Here is a 14,165-nt window from a genome sequence, read left to right on the forward strand (position 1 = left end):
GATAGGAGCTCACTGACAAAAATTATATATTTGGTTCCATAAAAAATAGGTTATAGACTTAAACAAGATCATTCACACCCAAAGAACAGTCTTAAAAGGACTTTAGTATATGTAAGTTTAAAAGCCTCTAAGTTAGAGTGAAGAAAAAACACCCATGAAATAGGAGCCGGAGGATAGGCAGCTAGAACTGGCAGATATATTTAAAAAAAACAAATATACATCTTAGAAATGAAAAATATTGTCAGTGAAATTATTTTAAGAAAAACTCAATAGATGGGATACACAGTAAAACAGACACAATTGAAGAGACAATCAGTGAATCTGAAGATACACATGAGGAAATTTCCAGAACATAGCTGAGAGATGAAGATGGAAAATACAAAAGAGAAGAGACATGGAGAACCAAAGGAGAGGGAATCACACTTGCATTGTTGGATTTCCACGGTAAGAAAACAGGATGGGGCAAGGTCAGTATTAGAAAAGACAACAGCCAAGACTTTTCCGGAAAGGAAGACAGACAAGTTCTTCAGGTTAAAAATGCACACAAGAACCTAACTGGATAAACAAAGTTAATAATCTTCAGGTTCTGCTCTCAAGGAACATGAGAGACAGTAGGAGAGATGAGGTATAGACATGGGAGGCAGGCAGGGAGAAGAAACTGTGAACAGTACAAAGGGCAGTGAGTTCAGATAGGAGTTCTAATAAACGGAATAACAGACTACTACTCCTATCCTCACTTATTGACTGTCTTGCTGACATTTTGTGTTTACAAAAATAGTTAAAAAAAAAAGCCATACTACAGACTATTTCGTGTATTAACGATGTACCTCTGCCAGTAATGAGCACCGAGGTGCAAGGCAAGAGTAACGCTGGCTGTGATGGTTAAGGTTATACGTCAACTTGGCTGGGCCATCATTCTCAGTGCTTTGGCAGTTATGTAATGATTCAATTTGGCAGTTATGTAATGATGTAGTCACTCTCCATTTTGTGATCTCGTGATCATCCTCCATTTTCACATAATGCTGATTTTTGCATAATGAAATCTTAGATCTCTGGAACCTAACCATGTCGTTAAGTGAGCAGTGGGTGTACTTACAGTAATACTCGTTGCAGGAAAGATATATGCTCTTAGCATTAGCATGTAAAAGGCAAAAGCATAAAAACAAAAACCCACCATCACTTACACTCACACATGCATACAAAACACAGGCACACACACATCAACTGATATTTGCTCACTGATTGCTAAAAATGCAAACCATTGAAATGATAGTATCTGCTCAGAATAAGTCATATGATGAATCAAACTACAGGTCAAAGCTTGATTTGTAGCTCTGTAATGCCCTGGAGATTTGCTTGGGTTTCTGCAATAGTGAGTTTTTGATATTGCATGTTATTTGTAAGGAGTTATTTCCACAGATTTGTGAAGTTGACCATTAAGCCAAGGCACTCACAGAACATGAGATCCAGAACAACCACTCAGCTTCCCTTACTCACATTAGTCTAGCAGTCCTTCTCTTAATGTCTCTGGAGCCTCAGATCAGCATCTGGCTGCCTTGGTGGTGAGGATTCATGCAATAGCCCAGTCACTTAGATATCCTTCTCTGTGCCACCAGCTTCCCGGGCTTCTCAGGGGGTTTTCTAGTGGCTTCCTTCTAGATTGATTGTCTGAACAGATGAATTCTTTAGATGTCTTTCCCTAAACTCATCATTTTACACTTTTCTTTTTTTGGTTAAAGTACAGAGGTACATCAAATTTTCTATAATATGTCATGCCAATAAAAAATGGGATCTCTTAGAGCTTTTTTTTTTTTCTTTTTAACATTTAGGATCAGTTTAGGCATCCTAATTTATATTTAACATTGACATTGACATTTTAAGATCCTAGTACGAATTTAACCTGGTGTCATTGTGTATAAACAATTTTTTTTAATTGTGCTTTAGGTGAAGGTTTACAAAACCAGTTTCTCATAAACAATACACACATATTGTTTTGTGACATTGATCGGCAACCCCACAGCGTGTCAACACTCTCCCCTTCTCAGCCTTGGGTTCCCCATTTCCATTTGCCCAGCTTCTTGTCCCCTCCTCCTTCCTCGTCCTTGCCCCTGGGCTGGGTGTGCCCATTTCATCTTGTATACATGGTTGAGTTTCATACATGTATATTGTTTGTTTTATGGGCCTGTCTAATCTTTGGCCGAAAGGTGAACCTCAGAAGTGACTCAGCACTGAATTAAAGGGTGTCTCCAATCTCTGTCAGACCAGTAAGGCTGTCTTTTTTTGTGTTTGAATTTTGTTCTACATTTTTCTCCAGCTCTGCCTGGAACCTTCTATTGTGATCCTTGTCAGAGTAGGCGGTGGTGGTAGCTGGGCAACATCTAGTTGTGCTGGACTCAGTCTGGTGGAGGCTGTGGTGGTTGTTGTAAGTTAGTCCTTTGGACTTTTTCCCTTGTGTCTTTGGTTTTCTTCATTCTCCCTTGCTCCAGATGACGGAGGGCCAATGGAGTATCTTAGATGGCCGCTTACAAGCTTAGATGGCTGCTTACGGATGCTACTCACCAAAGTCGGATGTAGAATATTTTCTTTATAAACTGTTACGCCAATTGAGCTGATGTCCCGAGACCGTGGTCCTCAGCCCTCAGCCCAGTAACTTGGTCCCTCAGGGAGTCTGGATGTCTATGAAGCTTCTATGACTTTGCCTTGGTCAAGTTGTGCTGACTTCCCCAGTATTGTGTACTGTCTTACCCTGCACCAAAATTACCACTTATCTATTGTGTAGTTAGTGTTTATTCCTCCCGTTCTCTCCCCTCCCTAGAAACCCTCAAAGATTGCTTCTTTCTGTGCAGAAATTTTTCATGAGTTTTTACAACAGTGGTCTCATACAGTATGTCTTTTTGTGATTGACTTATCTCACTCAGCATAGTGTCCTCCAGATTCATGTTTCACAGATTCATCATTGTTCTTTACTGTGGTGGAGTATTCCATTGTGTGTGTGTGTGTGCCGTAGTTTATCCATTCATCTGTTAATGGGTATTTAGGTTGTTTCCATCTTTTTGCCATTGTGAATAATTCTGCAATGAATATGGGTGTGCATATGTCTATTCGTGTGACGGCTCTTATTTCTCTAGCATATATTCCTAGGAGTAGGATTGCTGGATCGTATGGTATTTCTATTTCTAGCTTTTTAAGGAAGGGCCATATTGTTTCCAAAAATGGCTGTGCCATTTTGCATTCCCAGCAACAGTGCTAAGAGTTCCAATTTCTCTGCAGCCTCTCCAACATGTTTTTTTTTTTTTTTTGATTTGTGCCAGTAATGTTGGGGTGAGATGGTATCTCACTGTAGTTTTAATTTGCATTTCTCTAATGGCTAGTGATTGAAAGCATTTCCTCGTGTGTCTATTAGCCTCTGATTATCTTTTTTGATGAAGTGTCTGTTCATAGTCTGTGCTCATTTTTTTAATTGGATTGTCTTTCTGTTGTAGAGGTGTTGGATTTTCCTATAGATTTTAGAGATTAGACTTTTGTTGGATAGGTCATAGCCAAAAAAAATTTTTTTTCCCCAGTCTCTTGGTTCTTTTTTAACTCTTTTGGTGAAGTCTTTTGATAACCATAAGTGTTTAATTTTTAGACGATCCCAGTTATCCAGCTTATCTTCTGGTGTTTGCGTATTGTTAGTTATGGTTTGTATTCTATTAATGCTGTGTATCAAGGCCTCTAGCACTGGCCCTATTTTTTTCTTCCATGATTTTTACAGTTTTTGGTTTTATATTTAGGTCTTAAATCCACTCAGAATTAGTTTTGTATATGGTGTGATGTATGGGTCCAGTTTCATTTTTTTTACAGATGGACATCCAGTTTTGCCAGTACCATTTGTTAAAAAGACTGTCTTTTCCCTATTTAATGGGCTTTGGACCCTTGTTGAAGATCAGGTGATCACAGGTGGATGGATTTACATCTGGGTTCTCGATTTTGTTCCATTGGTCAATGTGTCTGTTGTACCAGAATCAGGCTGTTTTGACTATGTAGCTGTATAGCAGGCTCTGAGATCAGGTAGTGCAAGGCCTCCGACTTTATTCTTCTTATTCAGTAGTGCTTTGCTTATCTGGGGCCTCTTTCCTTTCCATATAAAGTTAATGATTAGTTTTTCCATCTTGTTAAAGAATGCTGTTGGTATTTGGATAAAGATTGCATTGTATCTGGATTGCTTTGGGTAGAACAGACATTTTCACAATGTTAAGTCTACCTATCCATGAGCATACGTTTTTCTATTTATGTACGTATCTTTTGTAGTTTTCTTTGTATAGGTCTTTTATGTCCCCCATTAGATTTATTCCTTTTTTTCTTTTTTTTTTAGGGGCTATTATAAATAGTATTGCCTTCCTGATTTCCTCTTCATAGTTCTCTTTATTGGTGTATAAAAATGCAAATTATTTTTCTATGTTTATCCTCTATCTTGCCACTCTGCTGAATCTATTAGTTTCAGTAGTTCTCTTGTGGAGTCTTTTGGGTTCTCTACGTATAGTATGTCATCTGTGAATAGGGATAGTTTTATTTCTTCCTGATCAATTTGGATGCTGTTTCTTTTCCTTGCCTCATTGCTATAGCTAGGACTTCCAACATAATGTTAAATAGGAGTGGTGATACAGGACATCATCGTTCCTGTTCTCAGGGGGAATGTTTTCAGCCTCTCTCCATTGAGAATGATGTTGGCTGCTGGTTTTGTATAGATGTCCTTTACTGAGTAATTTCCCTTCTATTCCTATTTTACTGAGACTTTTTATCAGGAATGGGTGTTGAGCTTGATCAAAGACCTTTTCTGCTTGGATTGAGATGATCATGTGTTTGTTGGATTACATTGATTTTCTAATGTTGCACCTTCCTCGCATACCTGGTAGGAATCCCACATGGTCATAGTTTTTTTTTTTTTTTTTTATTATATGATGCTGAATTCTATTGGCCAGAATTTCTGTATCTATATTCATGAGAGATACTGGTTATAGTATCTTTGCCTTGTTTTGGTATCAGGGTTGTGCTGGCTTCATAGAATGAATTTGAAAGTATCCCTTCCTTTTGGTTTGTGCTCTTCTCTGAGTGTTTGGCAGAATTCTCCAGTAAAGCCACCTGGGCCCGGACTTTTTCTTGTTGGAAATTTTTTTTATTTCCTTTTTAATCTCTTCTCTTGTTATGGGTCTGTTCAGATTTTCTACCTCAGTCTCATGTATAAATAATTTGATCAATTTAGTCGAGAAAGACAATTAAGTCTATTTAATCTGCCAATGATTTGTTTGAGAGCTACAGGTCATTGGCATAAACACACCCCAAAATACTTGTGACAAAAACATAATAATATAGTAATTACACAATAGATCCAGAAATGAAGAGATGTGCCATGATTTTAGGAGTAACAGAAAGATTATCTGAAATTGCTCACAACTATATATATCAACATGTTTTTGACAATTTATGGATTTCCAAACTGTTCTTTAAAAGCATTTTCTTGTTAGGATGAAGAAAAAAACCATGTTCTAATGGGAGGAAAATCATCAGGAATTTAAGCTTATGCTTAAAAAAAAAGACAAAAACCAAACTCGTTGTCATTGAGTTGATTCTGACTCAGAGACCTTGTAGGACCAACTACAACTGCCCCATAGTGTTTCCAAAAAGCAGCTGGTGGATTTGAACTGCGAATCTTTTGGTTAGCAGCCAAGCACTTAACCACTGCACCACCATGGCTCCTTTAAAAAGAAAAATATGCTACCTTTTAATTAAAAATAGTAATAAATTGATCGTGAAAGCTCTAAGACAGAACTTTAAAACTCTGCAATAAAAACATGTAAAGTGACACACATACAATGTTCTGTAAGTTTTCTCTAGAGATATTATCAATATTAAAAAGCAAACTGAAACCTCAACTGGTACTTTTTTACGTATTTATGTGCTGAAGAAAATTTGGCATTTGTAAGCTGAGGTTTTTCAGATATTGATGAAGACCAAAAATATTTTAGGTGTCATGGTTTAACTAAAAGGTATACAGAAGTAATTTTTGTTTTTTTTTTGACCATGAAAACGCTGAGATGCTTTATTGTTTTAATCAGTGCAAAATGTTACAGATCTTAGTTCACTATAGATACTTCTTATATTAACTCATTCAATTCATGATGCTATTGAAATTAAAAACTGTCCAGTACATGAGTCTCTTGAAACTTTTTTAGTAACTACTTCAAATTCAAAGTATTATTTTTGATTTACATTGTGAACTGTTTCTGGAAATTATAAATAACTGTCACTACTTCCAAACCAGCAAGTGGTGATGCCTAATGTCAAAAGATAGCTCAGGCTTCCCCACTCCCCTCCAGAATTTAATTGCTCTTTTGTATTTTATGGGGGAAAAAAAGGCACCCTGTAACATTATATTTTCAAATAAAATACTTTATTTATAAAATAAGATGGTAGCTAACAGTTTAAGGAAGCTGGGGAAGATATTACTTTCACATGGGGTATATATGCACCTTAGAAAATATTTGGCCAAGTCATAAAATTAGCATCTTTAATCACCTGTAAAGTGCTAAGAAATTTATTTCTGGTGAATGGCTGCATTAATTTTTTAATTGTCCGGTAAGTAAAACACTGATACATAAATATGCGTTGAACATAATGGAACTCACTGATTACTCACGTATCTTGACATGGAAGAGATGAACTGCAGAATACAAACCTGTGCATTCTGCAGAAGAGATACCTAAATGAACATAGTGTTGATCAGAGGTTCGGTTTTCTTGGTCCACATCCCATCGCCAGCAATGGAACACCCACACTGACTAGCACCACGAGCCATTCAGGATGCATATTCACAAACTGACAGTGTTCCACAGTCAACAGGTGCAAGAAACACATTAAAGAATTGACCAAGACTTCATGTATACATTTCCTACAACACTAGAACATATATATTTCTAATATAGATATTAATGCTATTTAATACGAGAAGGGAAGAATATTTTGGCATTGATGCTTGAGTCTAATGTTGCTAGGTACTGAGCATTTTGGTTCAAAGCAATTATTATTTGTGAAATGTTACAGATAACATATGACCAAAAACATTAGCTGTTAATTTTTTAATTGAAAAAAAAAATGCAATATAAAAATACTACTTTGTTAAAATATACAATATGTGTATCATACCACTTTGGAAAATCCAGCTCATTTCTGAAAGCAAGTAACATCCTCTGGACTGGTATCTGTTACCTGGCTTTCTTGTTACAAATTCTATTCTGAAATTTTTAAAATATGGAATATAAATAAAAGAAATGAAGCTGAATCAAGTAAAAAAAAATTTAAGAATTGTTAATAAATTCCTACACTATTGAATATGCTATAATTTCCCCACAAATTCTTAGTTTCCAAATTCTGTAAGCAATATGATACAGGCATAGCTTCAAAGGTGATGAAGTTGAATATCTACTACTCATGTATGGACTACAGCAATCAAAGAGAGGATGGTATTTTCCCAGAACTTCAAATTACTCAAAAGCTGCATCAATCTTCTACCTTCTTTAGAAGTGTTTACATTCCGCTCTGCTGTGTGGAAGAGAAGGATGGAATTGGCAGGAAAGCCAACATTCTGATATTGCACATTTCTTCCCCAAATACTGTTTTTCATTTATCCCCAACCAGTGTAGATACAGCCTAAATCATTTACATCATATGATTTAGCTAAAAGGTCATCCTTGATTGCAAATTTCAATCCCTGGAAGCATGGCCTTTCACTTATATATTTAACAGGGGGATCTGCCAGACCATAACAGAAGACACGAGCTCGTCTGGTCGTTGCTGTCTGGTCTTCTTATTCACCCGTCTGTGGCCCTGCCCTCCACAAACCACTAGCACTGAACAGGCTTTCGCTCTCTTGAATCGCTGTGCTTTGCTTTTCAGTGAGATGTTTGGATCCTTCAAGAGGTCATAGATGATACTGTCCTCTGACTTGTGCTCTAGAGAGCTAGAGCCATGAGACAAAGTCAGGGAGCCAGAAGATGACGACAAGTCGCTCTTTTGAGTTATTGAGCCTAGTGGGTCTCCCAACCAAATGGCACCATCAGGGTTGCTGTGACTTAGGCAAGAGCTGAGGGCCTCGCTTGGAAGCATGTCCTTCTGGTCTTCATCCTGGGGTTCAGAACTGGGGGGCAGGCTATCTCTGGACTTGTTTTTGTTTTTCTTGTGTAAAGCCGTAGCGGTCACAAGGAACTTGACTGGTCCATTGTGTGCATGGTAGGAAACCATACCTCTTCCTAAAAAGCAAAAATATTTAATTTTTTTTAAATAGAAAATATTGTAGAAATAAACAAAAATTACATAATTTAGGCACAATATATCTCCTCTCTCTGCCCAAATAACAAAACCCTTTAAATATAACACTTGAATGTCAGCTTGAAAATATCTTCTGGTTTTATATACTTGAGATTTTTATTGAATTTGAAGAAATGTTTAAAAATGATGATCTAAAATAGGAAATCCGAGTTTTCTTCAACAGGATCTCATTTCCAGTGTTCATATTCTATGTAGTTGTTTTCCTGTTCTCTGCACAAACATCTTCTTACTTGCTCTATGGTAATATATTTAATTTTCCTAAGTTTTGATTAGAAGAAGTAAAGGCCTAAAGATGTGTCGGTTTCAGGAACAAAATGTCTACATCACCAGAAGCCCGTGTACATTTTTGTTATAAAAATGCTCTGGGGTTTACAACAAGTTAATTTCTGTAGTTTAATTAGGGCTTTTCATTTCAAAAGTGATGTGATTCAAATTTTAAAGTCATCCTCTGACCTAGGAGCACATGTCAAAACCACAAAAGATCTTTCTATAAAACACAGGCGCCCCAAGTGTCAAGAGGGACTGGGGTACCCACACTTTTTAAACACTTCACAAGTGAACCGAAAGACTCGGGACACACGCGCCCTTTTCACCAAACGCTGTGAGGCTGAAACAAGGCCCTACCCCTTGGCATTGTCCTGCTTTGACGAACGCAGATTAAATTATAAAATTCCATAACAACAGTAAGATTCCCTTCCTCAGTCAACAGACTGGCAAAATTAAAAAGTCTCACAATGGCAATGCCGGTGGGAATATGGAGCGATAAGAATGTTCATATCCTGATGATGGCAGTGTAATTTTATGTAACAACCCGGGAAGAAATTTTAACATTACCTAGTAAAGCTGAGGAAACCTTAGAGCTACGGCTGCTAACCAAAAGGCCGGCAGTTCGAATCCACCAGGTGCTCCTTGGAAATTCTATGGGGCAGTTCTACCCTGTCCTATAGGGTTGCTATGAGTTGGAATCGACTCAATGGCAACAGATTTAGTAAAGTTGAGCATGTCTATTCTCTACAAACCAGCCATTCCACTTCTGGACACACGTCCTAGCGGAACTCATGCATGTATAAGCAGAGATGGTTGCGTGAATATTCACAGAGGCACTCTATGTAATACAAAAAACTGGGCACAACTAAACAGCCGTCAAAAGAAACGTGGACAAGTAGTATTACGTCCTTTTGAGGTACTACTATACAGAAGATGAACGAACTACACTCACATGCACTAACAAGGATGGATCTCAAAAATAACACTGAAAGAAAAACGTTACCAAGGAATACATGTTATATGACAAATAGAGAAAATGCAAAGTCAGACAAAATTAAGAACTTGTTTTTTAAGGATACAAAAAAAAAATTTGGTAATACTCTGGAGAAGATCAATGGAATAATTAATATAAAGTTCTTGTCTATAAAAGTTATCTACAGGTGTGGGGTGAGGCAGGAGGAAGAGAAACGAGCTTGGGAAAAGGCACACAGGCTCTGTTGTATAAGCAAAGTTCTCTTTCCTAAACTAGGTGCAGGCGCGTGGTGACCTTTTTATTATTACCATTTAAGCTGCAAAATTCATTATGCACCATCCCTTTATATGCAATGTATTTCATAATAAGAGTATAGTACCTTTTCTGGGTTTACCTCATAATAACAGCAGAAATTAAGAAATGAATGAAAAATCAGAATTCCTTAATTCTAAAAGGTGGATCATGCCGAACTATGAATTTATCTAAACCACAGACCTACTTCCAATAGATCCATAAAAGCTTATGGAGGGAAGGGAGGGATATCTGAAGTTATGCATATTTTAGGGTTGACAATCTGGGTGGTACAAACGGTTAACACTAGGCTGCTAGTTGAAAGGGTGGGGGTTTGAGTCCACTCAGAAGTGCCTTGGAAAAAGGCCTGGTGATGTAGTTCCAAACAATCCGCCACTGAAAACCCCAGGGAGCGCAGCTCTTCTCTGACACACACACAGCACCGCCGTGAGTTGAGGCTGACCGGACAGTAGTTAACAACACTTCCCATTCTGGTGTATTTCCCGCAAATTTCTTTTTCTCTGTGAATATGCTTTTGCATGGCTGATTTTATAATCAACATAAAATATAAGACCTTGGTTTTGCTTAACTTACAGTGTTAACATTTTCCTGCGTCATTAAAAGGTCTCCGCAAATACCATTTTCACTGGCTGCGTTATATTCTATAATGGCAATACAACCATTTCCTTACACATTCCCTTTCCCCAAGTTTTGAACGTTTAGGTTGTTTCCTGTCTTATGCTACTAAGAATTAAATGACAGATGTCTTTTTGCACCCTCCTTTGTCCACAGATTAGGCTGTTTCCTAAGACAGTTTCCCGAAATGCAACTCCTGATTCCCGACATACGAGCATTTTAAGGCTCATGATCCATAAGGCAACACTTTTCTCCAAAAAGTATGTATCTACTTGAGCTCCTATCAACACTTCAAAGAGGCATAACTCAGCTTTTTCACATCCTAGGCTTCCTTCTTTGCAACATAAAATATAAAAACTATCCACTTTCATTGACCAAAACTGTATATAATGCTATAGACTGACTGGTAGCAGTCAAGGTAATATGAAAATATGTCTTCAGGGTAAGTTCTCTTTGGAACACTAAGGTAAGAGAGAAAAACAAGTCTAAATCAACAATGCAAATTAACACACAGTCTTTATCGTACACTGAAACAAATCATTTGAATTGTTTAAACAATTCCCAATATGTTGAAGTATTACATAAATTAATTTGCTTAATCAATTTTAAATATAGGACAAAGACACAGAACGAGGCAAAAATACTTGAGTGAGTTTACTCACCAGTTACTTTGGGGATCCCCTGCAGCCGAGGAACTGGCAGGGCGACCACGATGCCCAAATTGGTGCCAACCATCAGTAAGCCGTGGCAAACCAGCAGACTAGTCACAGACACCCGCTGATGCCCTAAATGAAGAGACAGAAGTTTGCTTCATGATCCTAAAGTTTGACTTACGCAGTGATACCAGAGTCGGGGCAGTGAGGTGCTTAGCTAATATCTGAGAATGTGACAGACACACAGTGTGAAAGTCCTCGGTCATGATAACACATTTCATTAAGGGGAGGCAGTGTCCCTAAAGTGCTGCAGTCCAGCTTGCTTCAGCTAGACTATAAAGAAAAAGATCTTGGGGAGATGCATCCTCTTAATTACACCTTAGAGGGTGCAGGCCCCCACAGAAAGGCGGACACAACTTTGAATCTCCCAGCTGGTCCTCTCCGCCTTCACTGCTCTGTCTGGTGCTTTCAGAAGTCAATCAAATTGCTTGGAATAGTCTATTTAAACAATTGACTTTTGTTTAATGTAGCAAATGACCCATAAGCCACACATACACAAATCAAGCTGTGGTTCTCTGAAATAATAGTCAGAGCTATTATCTTTAGAAATGAGAAGATATCTACTAATACAGCTAAGAGCCTTGATGGCACAGTGGTTAAGGGCTCAGCTGCTAACCAAAAGGTCGACAGTTCGAATCCACCAGCTGCCCCCTGGAAACCCTATAGGGAAGTTCTACTTTGTCCTATAGGGTCGCTATGAGTCAAAATTGACTTGGTGGTTACGGGTTTGGTTTGGTATACTCAGTAACACACTTAGAGACCAACGTCTGAGAAGCTTTCCAAGTTTAGTGTGCTAAGAACATCTCGTGGGTTCAGTCTTGGAAACAGTCTGGCAGCCAAGGGGCTGAGGACCACAGGAACTAAACAGTCTGCTCTGGGTGGTGACAAGGCCAGAAATTGGGAGTGAAAGAGACTGGTCTAACCACTGGCCTACTTCAAATACCTTCCCTGTTACCCTAATATTCAAATACCTTCCCTATTACTCTAATATTCAAGTAACTTCCCTATTACTCTAATTTTCAAATACCCTCCCTATTACTCTAATATTCAAGTATCTTCCCTACTATTCTATCTTTCAAATACCTTCCCTATTACTCTAATATTCAAGTATCTTTTCTATTACTCTAATATTCAAGTATCTTCCCTATTACTCTAAATCCAAATATCTTCCCCACCATTCCAACTTTAAGGAGTGATTCTTGACTTTCACACAATTCTACCACTACTCCGATACTACCATTAGCATAACAGCTTTCAAAAGGAGGCTTAAAATAACTCTTGGTGTTTCTCTGGTTAGCTCAGGCTAATACCGAAGACCAATTAAGTTTGCACTTGAGAAGCAATGATGAATATTTAAAAACAATGTGATTTTTCCTTCCTGTAAAAATAAGTCATTTTCAGTATCTCCACATTCGATCTGAAATTCATCTCAGGTACAGAGCCTGAGAGCAAACGGTCTAATTTCAGAGCCAGAGTTGGATTAGCACGTCTGGAGAGATCATTTTTTAAATGAATTACTTAGGCAACAAGCAACAAAATAAAAATTTGCTTTTATTTTTAAACCTCTGTTTATAAAAACAAAAGTAAATAATTTTAAGTTCTCAGGAATTCTGAATGTATGCCATGTCTTTTGAGTGACGAGTTTTAGAAACGTATTTTGAGTTTTAGAAATATATGTTAATCCACAAGACTCTCCTATAGGTAATCAAGGTGCTTTTGTTTTCAAACGCTAGTGAAAAACACTGAAACAGTTTAGAAATATAATGTTCAGCATAATCCACAATATTACCGACTTGCATTTCAGAATATCGTAAAAGGACGCCTTGGGGTGTAAGCATGCGAGGGGGGCGCATACATCTCCGAGTAAATAGGAATGCCTTTTTCCGGGGCATCACTATTACTCAGTGGTGAGCACTTTAAATGTTACGTGTGATCACCTCTCGAGAAATCTGCACACGAGCTTAAGGTGAATCTGAGACCATCCTCCTAGACTCTCCCGAAGATCTTTGGTGGAAAGGTTTTCGAAGCAGAGGGTCTAAGGTTCCATTTAGAACTGGCTTACAGTACTTTTTTCCTTTCGGTAAAGCACAGCTCTCTTTCACTAAAGCCAATACACAGGGGTGAAATATTATTTTCCATTTAAGCTTTCAACTTTAATAATTTATTTCAAACACTGATATAAATGGTCTACAACACAACTGAGAGTAGAGAATCTCATGACAATGGATATGGACTTCACGCCTGGTGGAGACAGACAGGCTTCATTATCTTGTCATATGACAGCCATTTTTCTTTGCCGTTGGATGTGGAAGGAAAATGTAAATCAGGCAACAGTATATCCCACTTGTCCTAAATCTGAATAAATTTTCTTTTTAAAATATAAAATTATTAGAAAGGATAAAAACAAACGAACTCTTACTACACCTCATCAACTGTCTCCATTGAGGTTTCAAGGGCTTTGTTTAGCAGTTATCTGTAGGCTTATTCTATCACTTAATTCTTCCTTTATCCTTCAATTTGGTAGTTAAGTCCTACATATAAATGAAACCTACCCAAATTTGAGTATTTTTTTATGATTTTTTATTTGATATCATGAAATATTTTGGTGTGGGAAACTGAGCTTCGTTTAATTTTTATGTAAAACAGATTCCTGAGTTAAATTTTCCTTCACAGACAATTTATAGTTTTTCAAATACTGGTTTAGAGTTAGTTATTAAAGAAGCAGCTGGAATACTTTTATTCTATAAACAACTTTACTTCAAAAACAAATGAGGAAAATGGGAATTTCAAACAGCCCATCTTAACAATTAGTGTCATACCTTTATATTTCAAACATCATTTCACTCCTAAAGTACAATGTATAAATATTTCCAATAGTTAATAAAAACATAAAAAGGAATTTGCTGTTTTCATTCAGAAAA

General features: G+C 37.4%; 1 protein-coding gene across 5 annotated transcripts in view; it reads right to left on the bottom strand.

Annotated features, from left to right (window-relative positions):
• Window positions 1-6,436: 6,436 nt before the first annotated feature.
• Window positions 6,437-14,165, bottom strand: part of ARHGEF10 (Rho guanine nucleotide exchange factor 10) — a 180,649-nt gene continuing 172,920 nt past the window's right edge. For 4 of the 5 annotated variants that reach the window (XM_049902646.1, XM_049902647.1, XM_049902644.1 and 1 more), the window contains exons 28-29: window positions 11,194-11,316; window positions 6,437-8,285 (exon numbers count right to left, since the gene is read on the bottom strand). In XM_049902646.1, coding sequence (XP_049758603.1) covers window positions 7,768-8,285; window positions 11,194-11,316 — 641 coding nt within the window. In that variant the 3' untranslated portion in view covers window positions 6,437-7,767. The remainder of the gene's footprint in view (window positions 8,286-11,193; window positions 11,317-14,165) is intronic. The other variant, XM_049902648.1, reaches the window with a different exon arrangement.

The sequence above is a fragment of the Elephas maximus genome, chromosome 12, assembly GCF_024166365.1.
Source record: "Elephas maximus indicus isolate mEleMax1 chromosome 12, mEleMax1 primary haplotype, whole genome shotgun sequence".
Classification (NCBI taxonomy): Eukaryota; Metazoa; Chordata; class Mammalia; order Proboscidea; family Elephantidae; genus Elephas; species Elephas maximus.